General features: G+C 41.2%; 3 protein-coding genes across 6 annotated transcripts in view; 1 reads left to right on the top strand and 2 right to left on the bottom strand.

The window, feature by feature from the left end:
• Positions 1-9,739, bottom strand: part of LOC118745063 (histone-lysine N-methyltransferase trithorax) — a 152,037-nt gene that overhangs the window by 51,272 nt on the left and 91,026 nt on the right. The window lies entirely within an intron of this gene.
• LOC118745102 (colicin-E1-like) lies at positions 4,711-5,982 on the bottom strand. Its single transcript, XM_036478641.1, has 2 exons — positions 5,557-5,982; positions 4,711-5,481 (listed from the first exon to the last, which is right to left on the bottom strand). Exons 1-2 carry the CDS (start codon positions 5,632-5,634, stop codon positions 4,711-4,713), a joined length of 849 nt encoding a protein of 282 aa, XP_036334534.1. The 5' UTR covers positions 5,635-5,982.
• On the top strand, positions 7,795-9,124 carry LOC118745112 (mediator of RNA polymerase II transcription subunit 15-like). Its single transcript, XM_036478648.1, has 2 exons — positions 7,795-7,875; positions 7,935-9,124. Exons 1-2 carry the CDS (start codon positions 7,795-7,797, stop codon positions 8,700-8,702), a joined length of 849 nt encoding a protein of 282 aa, XP_036334541.1. The 3' UTR covers positions 8,703-9,124.

Here is a 9,739-nt window from a genome sequence, read left to right on the forward strand (position 1 = left end):
ATTGATGATTTTTAATTTCATATGATTTCACAGTTTTACAGCTCTGGACTCCCTTATTTTCATTTTGACGCATTTCAATGTCGATTCTTTTACTTTTAGTTGACTTTGATTTGGTTTTCGCTCAATTTAATTTTTAGAATTTTTTCAAAACAAAAGAAAAAACGTTTGAAATTAAGTCGAAGTTTTATTTAAAAGTAAGTGTTTTTACCGGCTTTTGCTAATTAAATAAGTTCTCTTCAAGATGGTTTGTTTAAAAAAAAATACGTGTACATATATGGTATATGGGGTATGGAAATCTCCCTCTTTCCTGGCAGTAAACGTCTTAGTGTGGGCAACACTGATATTTTTCAAATAAGGCAGATCGGAATATGCGCTCTCTTGGAAGACAATACCTGTAATTATTGTACAATGGCGTAGGCACATAAATGACAAAACGATAAAAACAAAGTAAGAGATACAGTTGCGGTCAGAACAATAGCAGCAACATTCAAAATGATGCTGTTGGCCTCTAATCTTTTTTTTGTGGGGTTTTGGGTAGGTTTTGGTTGGAAATTAAATTCCTCTATCGCCAGGGTGTTCCTCTCGTTCTGTATTTATGTCCTCTTGCTGCTACTCGATAATGTAGCATGTGTGTGTTGGTATCGATAAGTTCTGCTCGTTGAACGCGAAAAATTGTCATTCTATATGTCTTCTTAGCTTGAATGTGGAAGGCGAAGAATGTTTGCTTGTTAAGCTTATTTCGAGCGGTTTTAATGGCAAATGTACAAATATAATGGGGAGATGATATGGGAAAGGGAAATGAGTTCGGTGGACGGTACTGAACCACCGATAAAGTTTAAACTTTGATTTCAGCTTTTTGGAAAAATTTGGCAAGTTGAGTGATTTTGTTGTGATTGTTGTGATTTTGTGAAGGATGTCATAGAAGTTGGCATCATCTTGGAAGATTTCGAGGCCCTCCCGAGCGCTGTTTAAATAGGAGCAGTGAAAAGTTTGATATATATAACTGTCTTGTAATCCACATCTACATATATTTGAATTCCTGGCGTTGATTTGGTAAAGTTATTCGCTGTCGTAAGTGCAACCGGTAAGAATACGATTTATTATTTTAGTCTCTTTGACACCTAAGTAGAAGTTATGGAACCATGTTTTCTTAGATTTACAGGGAAATATCTGCAGAAAAGATTTGGTTTGGTTTGGATTGATCTGAGATCAATTTCATTTTTGATGTGTCTTAGGGCCTCCTTGTTGGTGAGGTTAACATGTATTTCGTCATCTAATTTGAGTGCTTCTTTGGCTAGCTCATCAGCTATCTCATTGCCAGGAGTCCCCTTATGACTTGGTGTCCATATTATGGTCACCCTGTCAAAATCTGATTCAAGTATAATTTTATGAATATCACAGTTTTGGGTTCTTTTTTTGCTTAGTAATTGACAAGCTACAAGACTGTCAGTGAAGATGACTATTTTGCTAAGATTGTGTAGTTTAGCCTGCTGTATAGCTTTTAAGATAGCTAAAGTTTCTCCAAAACTGGAGGAAGATTTGAAGTTCAGCTTGAAGGAGTGTTTGATTTTGTCAGAATAGTTGTAGATTGCTACTCCAGTGGCTACACTGCCGACTGAGGCGTCTGTATAGAAAATTTTGTAACCAGCCAAATCGTAATCATGAACCATTTGTCTATAAATGGACTTGATAGTTTCACTAGGTACATCCGATTTTTTACTATCGAGAATTTTAGTAATTATACTAAACCTAGAGTTACGAGGAACAGGTTGCTCAGTTGTCCTGAGGTTGTCAAAGATGTGTCTAAATTTATTAAAAATTACGCTATAACTGGATTTTACACTGGGACCATTTAATAGTTGCTCTTTGAAAACTTCGTCAAATGTGATGTTTATAATAAGCTCCTTTGCAGTGAGCCACTGGACTCTTTCGACCGGTGGGAGTTCATTTGCTACAGCATAGATAAGGCGGACTGGCGTGGATGGGTTTAAGCCAAGACTTTTTCTCAAGAAGCTATTCTGGTATGTTTGGATCTTTTTGTTTGTTGTTTTAGCACAATTGGCCATGGACGATCTACTGTATTCTATCTTGCTTCTTACTATGGAGCGGTAATAGTTAAGGGCAACCTTTGGATGGAGACCTGCTCTTACAGTGGTTATGCATTTAAACAAATTTAAGTTTTTTGCGACTTTTTAGTACATCATTATAGTGCTCACTAACAGCTAGTGACGCACTGATATGTCTGCCCACGAATTTAAGAGGTTGACCTGATGGAGTCGTTGATTTTGAAACAGTATGTTGATGGTTTTTTTGTTGCCTTTAGAGAAGTACATGACTTTAGTCTTGTCTGGGTTGAAAGATAGATTTAGATTATTACATAAATTTGAGAAGATGTTTATTTTTTTTTCCAGAAGATTGTGAACCGCCATATCAAGATTTTGATGAGAAGACATCAATACAAAGTCATCCGTAAATTGGTACACCTTGTGATGGTGTCTTCAATGCAGTGGAGCTGTTTTGGATAAATGTTGAGCAGTAGGGGTGAGAGATAATTACGTTGAGGGAGGCCATCATTTGTATCAATGGTGTCCGCCCCCTGAACCAATTTTCTCCAAGCCAAGAAGTTGGAAACAAATTCAATGTAAGTTGGATGTAAACCAATACTAAACATGACAGTTTTGAGTTGTTCCAGACTGACACATTACTGATGTCAGTTGATAAGATAATAGTTTTGATGCCTTGACTTTTAAGAATGGCGAGATCATGTAGCATATAGTTAATACAGACGGTGGCGGATTTTTTCTTTCTATAAGCGAAAGAGCGCGATGGTAGCAGTTTGGAAACTTCTACAAAATTGGAGATCCTGCCCTTTATTACCAAGTTAATACATCTCAGAAAAACTGCCAGAAGAGCTAGTGGTCTAAAGTTTCTATGGTCATTTAGGTTCTTGTCCCTTTTAGGAATGGGCACCACACTATTAGTACGCCACCTTTCCGGGATCTGATTTGTCAAAAACACATAATTTAACATTGTGCGAATATTGTTTAGTGATTGGTCCGGTAGGGCTTTTAGCATGCTGTATGTGATTCAATCAGTACCTCCCGCTGAGTTTCTTTTACTACGTCCTGCAGTTCCTCAAACGATATGGCTAATGTATTAGCAGGCATTATCTCCTGATTGATTGGCAGGTTATGATAGGAAAGTGGAACTTGACTTTTCAAATATTGAAGGTAGTTTAGATTGTTAACGTCTGACCAGGCTCCTCTGTTACTAGTTTTAAAATCACCTCTCATCGCTTTGACGAACCGCCATGCTTTTTTTGTGGTTGGGTCATCATTAAGTTGATCAATCCTCTTTTGAAAGTGTTTCTTTTTTGCTTCTTTAACCTGATCCTCCAGTCTTTTTTGGTGTCAAGCAAATTTTGAAAGTTTTGTGGGGAGGTTCTGTTTTGCACTTTTTATAGGCAATTTCTAGGAATCTGAACGACTTCATTAACGAGTCATTCTACCAACCTTTTGGACACCTGTTTCCTTACGCAGAATAGGTGGCAGCATTTAGCTTTTCTTGGAATTTGTGATGAATATCATCAACGTTAGGAGATAAGTTAAGATGTTCTAACTCTTTCATGAGTTTGAGTTTAGCTAGAAACCTTGGCGAGCAGTTTTCAATTGTATTATTTCAATAGTTATTGGAAATTGATGACTACCTCCTAGTCTAATAGAGTCAGTTTTCCATCGAAAGGGAAGGCTGCTGTTGGAGAATGAGAGATCTAAAACAGACCTGGTTACAGGGCGGCTGCCTTCAACTTTTAACGCCACTATGGAGAGGGGCTTTGCTCGAACTCAGACTTTTTTTCTTGGACTACCCTCTCTATTGTCAACATTTCGGAATTATTAAGGTGGTAAAGGAAAAGTCGGCCGCTGTGGCGTAGTGGTAAGCAGTGCGCGCTTCCACTCCGCAACGCCTGGGTTCAAAGCCTAGTCAAAGCATCATCGCAAAAAAATATATAGAAAAGGTTTTTTCTTAACAGCCGTCGTCCCTCGGCAGGCAATGGCAAACCTCCGATTGTATTTCTGCTATGAAAAACAGCTTCTCATAAAAATACAATGGCCGTTCGGAGTCGGCGTAAAACTGTAGGTCCCTCCGCTTTGTGCGACAACATCAAGGCGCACGCCACAAATCGGAGGAGAAGCTCGGCCAAATTCTAACATATGTGTAAGCGCCAATCTATTATTATTATAAACGAAAAGTTCAGTGAAATATCACTTTGCAAGTTTCTTTGATACGCGAATCACCCTTGTGGGAGAAGGTGTTTAGTAGCGCATAACTTATCGAAAGCTTTCGACTAGAGCAGTTACACTACGCTTTCAGACGAAAGCTGTCCACATGTTTTGAGATTGAAGTAACTCCAAGCACTAAAGACAGCGTTTTAAACAGATTTCAACGCCAATAAATTATCTGAGGGATCACCGTATAAGGTCAATTTTCAGTTTTTTGTCTGTAATAGCTCTTCATTACTTTCTAGCAGCTTAACAGCTTTCATCTCAAACCAAATAAAGCATTTTTTTCTTCATTACCTAAAAAGGCGAACAATGCAAAAAGTAACATGGTATATTCCAACTTATTACAAACATATTTGTTATATGGCATGCGATACTATTCCAGCTTCATTTGAATTCTTCTCCAACCTTGTGTAGATCATCATCATCCTCAATGTCTCATCCTATGCCCCAATAGCCGATGACGTTTGGCCATCAAACGAGCTGTAGCTAGCGATCGAGAACAACGTCCTGCAGGATTTGCGTTTTGCTTCGCCTCATGCGCTGCAGCCGCCGCTTTCATAGCGGCATCTTTCGTCTTCGAGTAATCGCCGCGCGCCACGCTCAACTGACCTAGCAACTGTTCGACACGAGTTTTTGCAGCCTCAAACAATTGCGTCTTTTCAGCTTGATCCTGCTGTGCACCCAAAGCCGCCTGCTCTGCGTTGCCGACATTCACCTGTGCCATATTCACCGCCTTTGTGAGTGTCTTCAATTGAGATTGCGCATTCTGTGCAGCTTGCATGGCGGCATTCACATTCTGTTGGGCATTCTGCAGTGAGCTACTCTGTTCTTGCACCACAGCCTCAGCTTCGCGCACTTCCTGCTGCAGTTGTTGTACGATTTGTTGTTTGCCGGCGAGTGCAGCTTCGGCTGCCTTGGCTGCGGAAATGGCCTTCTCAGCCAACTGTGCCTTCACTTGTTGCGAGGCTGCTTCGCCGGCTGCCTGTTGGGCGTCAGAAGCTGCTTTGGCTTCCTTTGCTGCTTTCTGTGCTATGTTGGTGGCCTTTTGCTTGGCGCTTCCGGCGCTCATACCATTCTGACAGTTGTCGTTGCCACCATTACCACTGCTGCTACTGCCACCGCTACCACCGCCACCACTATCGCCCGAGAAGTCTGAGTAGAGGCTTTGAATCATGCGTTTGGCATTCTTTCGGTGCGGCTACACGATGTTAGAGAATTTGTGCGTCATATGTACATAAGGAGACAAGAAATTATTGTATAAGATGGTACCCACCTGGCGAATGTAGGCGCGCGTTGACAATAACCGCAGTGCTAGGAATATCAACAGGAAGTACTGTATTTTCAATTGCATTTATTTATCTGTTGCATAAATGTGTAGATAACAAAATATATGTAAACAATTCTGAGTTGTCTTGCAATTTCGCAGGAGAAATAAACTGATGTCAAAAGCTTTTCTGGAAATAGAGAAATAATTTTGTATTACTCCTATAGCCACACAGTGTTTAGCTGATAATGCTAGTGACGATTGCATGGATTTGGATGCACTTGGAGTCATCTGGATAGTTAAGATTATTGTTGTGAGCGTCAAAGTTTCACTGTGTTACCCCGAAAACGATTTTCCAAGTCTCTTGTTACACGTCCTTAACATTTCCCCATCTTGCAACGAGTATAGACAGAATTACTACAATATGGTGCCCATGGTGGTGATCCGAGTCGATGGTGACTCTTCACATGGAACTATGTAATATCAAATATACTAGAAGTGTATCTTCCTTCTACCGCAACTTGATCGATTTAGTTATTTTTTCTTTGATTGAGGGCCAGCCTAGTGGTCATCTCTGTCGTCGGAGATGTTGCCATGAAGGCTGAATTGTATGACTTTTGAACCAAATTTACATTCTGTGCCCACCATGGCGTGAGAGTCGCTCGACATAATTCTACTATCGTGGCGAGGGCAGCGCTCGTAGAATAGCCCTTTTGACTACACATCTAACTTATTAAAAGGAAGTTTATCCCAGAAGTATGAAACGCAATCTCGAAGTGCAAGGCGTTCATGGCGAATCTCAATAGATTCCATAAAAGTGTTAGTCAGTTCGATAATGGAAAAAATAGTACGGTATAATCTGCAGGTTTCAGATTCGCCTACCAGCTGTTAGTAGCGCTGCCATTTTATTTCTCAGACTGTGAATACATCGCGTGGCATCAAGTCATAAATACTCTCTGACGTACTCGTCCACTTTCCCAGCGATCTTCGGTTTTCTTTAATCAAAGGGCGTCCAAAAACGAGGTATTTATGAACAACAATAATAGGCTTAAAATCATAAAAGTCCATGTAGCCAATGAAACACTGTCTAAGTTTTTCAAAACCGGTGGCAGATAGCTCTTAGCGCGCTTTTACCAGCTCTTAAGTTTGCTCCGATGAATAAATATGAAAATATTGGAATCTCAGTTCTCGCCATTTACCAAAAGAAGAGAAGGCTCATCATCGCTTGTAGGGACCAATTGACGTTACCATTTGAAAGCTGAACGCTATCATAAATAAACGCACCTACCCATATCAATCAGGCTTCACACCCGGTGAGCAGATCTTCGAATCCTGCAAAAGGTCGTTGATTTCAAAACCGATTTTGATATAACGACGCAAAGCTGCCTCTGTGTTACCTTACCTGAATAAGTGATACCTGAAAAAAGTCTAAATTGGGAAGGACTTCTGCAGGCCTACCGAGATCAACTGAGGTGAGATGAGAAGGTTTTAGGGTGCTTTCGAGACATCAATTATAAGAAAGATCTACAAAGAATCTGCTAGACTTTGTATGAACAACTACCGTCACTACGCAGTAGAGAGAGTCCATCAGCAAAGTTTTTACTTGGAGTCGGCGATAACCGAAAGCACCAAAGGAGATCACAGAGTAGGACACTCAATAAATCAAAAAACGGCAGAACTCCGAATGCGAGAGATCCTTAGACCGCCTCCGGCCAACCCTCTAAAAAACAAACCTTGCTTTAGCACTTAGCCTGTTTTTAACGCAACGTAAACTGGGTTGACCCTAGGCGCATCTTTCGATAGAAGCCGACAACTAGTCAAGGGAGCTCCAACCTAATTGTGTACTGCGATATTACTATGGCCTGATACCCTTGTATACTAGACTGACAAGGAAATATTCAACGCGATCGCAAGATACGTCAGGCATTCCCTTACTAGCTTCGAACGCACTGCTAGCGGGCCGGTCTCAGGTTTGAGTAGTAATTTCCCGTAACGCTATAGCGGACATCAGCAGTCGATCGACTGCTTCTTTGATACCAACGAACGCTGCTTGGAAAGCACTACAATAATCTAGAAGTCAAAATATAAGGTTGGTGGACGGGTCCCTGGAAAAAACGAATTTTATGCAAGAGTTCAGCAATAGGGGTACATTTACTTGTTATTTATTTTGAAAGCTTCAACGCGCTTTGCGTAGTTTGTCAAAGACTTCAAATCAATATCAAGAAATTTTTCCTTGCAAAAACAAACATGAATAGGTTCGGTATATTTTTATTTATTTATTTGTCCACTCAGATGGTGGTTGGACAGCACAGTTATAACCAAAGGCGGGTACGTATGTACACACATTTGTAATGCTTCCATAATTCCACGAAATACCGCTTTTACAGCTGCACCACCGCAACGCGCGTCATATGCTTCAAAACCCCTACGCTGAGCTTCAGCCCAGTGAGGGTGGTGGTGGTGGTGGTGGTAGCGGTTCCGAAACGGGTAAAGATGAATGCAAACCGAATGGAGTCACATCAGGCAATCCCAAACAGAAAGCCACCAACATAGCACAGAAAGCAGCCAAGGAGGCCAAGGCTGCATCCGATGCTCAACAGGCTGCCGGTGAAGCCGCCTCACAACAAGTGAAAGCACAGTTAGCCGAAAAAGCTATTGCCGCTGCAAAGGCAGCCGAAGCGGCGCTTGCTGGCAAACAACAAATCGTGCAACAACTGCAGCAGGAGGTGCGCGAAGCTGAGGCCGTAGTACAAGAGCAGAGTAGCTCCCTGCAGAATGCGCAACAAAATGTCAACGCAGCAATGCAAGCCGCACAAAACGCTGCACAGCAACTGAAGACGCTAACTAAGGCGGTCAGTATGGCTCAGGTGAATGTTGGCAATGCGGAACAGGCAGCTCAGGGAGCACAACAGGACTTAGCGGAGAAGACACAACTAATGGAGGCTGCGAAGAGTCGTGTGGAGCAGTTGCTGCGTCAATTGGGTTCGGCACGCGATGATTATGCGAAGACCAAAGAGGCAGCTATGAAAGCGGCTGCCGCAGCGCATGAAGCCAAACAGAATGCTAATCCGTCGGGTCGTTGTTCCCGTCAATCGCCAAGTGGTCGCATGATGGCAAATCGGCATCTACGAATGGCACAGCGACAGCGTCATTAGAGTACAGAAACATTTTGCATGTATTTCTATTTTTTGTGAATATACTTTTTGGTTTACCGCTTTGTGTTACTATATATCAGAATAGTTTTAAATATCGTATTTTTATATCCCAAACGGAATATATAGACACCTGACTGGAAGATCGACCTAGGCTAGGTAGGAGAGTGGAGCACTTGGACCCATTGGGTCCGTTGTGATCAGTGTTGCCTCGAACAAATTTTTCTTCCCACCAAAATGTCCTACCAAAACCAACCAAACCTACCTACCAAAAATTGCATCATAGTGTTATCGCTTCCCAGCAATTCCTTTCAGGAATTCTGACCTTATAGCGTTTGTAGAAGGATATCCTTGGTAGCATAATGTCCATGATCTTGATAACGAGATTATCCAGGAATGGCTTGAGAACCCCTAAATGACCCCGAGGAACTCCATTTTTCATGCTGATTACATTAGGCAGTCGTGGGGGGGGGGGCGTGTGTAACAACGGATTTTACTAACGTATTGAAAGAGCAGTACGTTGGTTTGGGTGATATTCCCTAAATCTTACCATGAACTCTCTGACAGGCATAAAATGCCCTTGTAGCCTTGAATTGAGCATTTGTCCAGAGTTACTCGTAGATATTTCTCCTATAGTGAGAACTCAATTTCTGTGCCTGCCAAGGTTGATATAATCAAGTTGACTTTTCTTCTTTCGGTAAATGGTAGACTTTAGTGGTTTTAAATGACAAGCCCTTTTCAGCACACAAGTCTTCGGTACAACTTTATAGTTCAGTTCGATTTAAATTAACTTGTAGGCACATACTTAAAGTATTTGTGGATGTTCATAATGTACATATATTGGCAATAATATAGGTATTTATTTGTCCTTACGAATGAGATATATTTACAAGTTTGTGGTCGCCGTTATACGAATACACCGGTGAAATATTTGTGTAATCAATGTTTGGAGACATGTACATATTTTCTATTTTTCGCATATGAATATTATTGTCGTGAAACCTACCAAAATCCAATCAAGCTTACCAACCTAATAAATT

Source organism: Rhagoletis pomonella, unplaced genomic scaffold (genome assembly GCF_013731165.1).
Source record: "Rhagoletis pomonella isolate Grant_MI unplaced genomic scaffold, Rhpom_1.0 Rhpom_scaffold_00001, whole genome shotgun sequence".
Taxonomy (NCBI): domain Eukaryota; kingdom Metazoa; phylum Arthropoda; class Insecta; order Diptera; family Tephritidae; genus Rhagoletis; species Rhagoletis pomonella.

Bases quoted from the DNA above. Each gene is read 5' to 3' on its own strand.
- LOC118745102 (XM_036478641.1), bottom strand. From the start codon at position 5,634: ATGCAATTGAAAATACAGTACTTCCTGTTGATATTCCTAGCACTGCGG. The intron at 5,482-5,556 runs GTGGGTACCATC...AACATCGTGTAG, and splicing joins CGCGCGCCTACATTCGCCAG to CCGCACCGAAAGAATGCCAA.
- LOC118745112 (XM_036478648.1), top strand. From the start codon at position 7,795: ATGAATAGGTTCGGTATATTTTTATTTATTTATTTGTCCACTCAGATG. The intron at 7,876-7,934 runs GTACGTATGTAC...CCGCTTTTACAG, and splicing joins ACAGTTATAACCAAAGGCGG to CTGCACCACCGCAACGCGCG.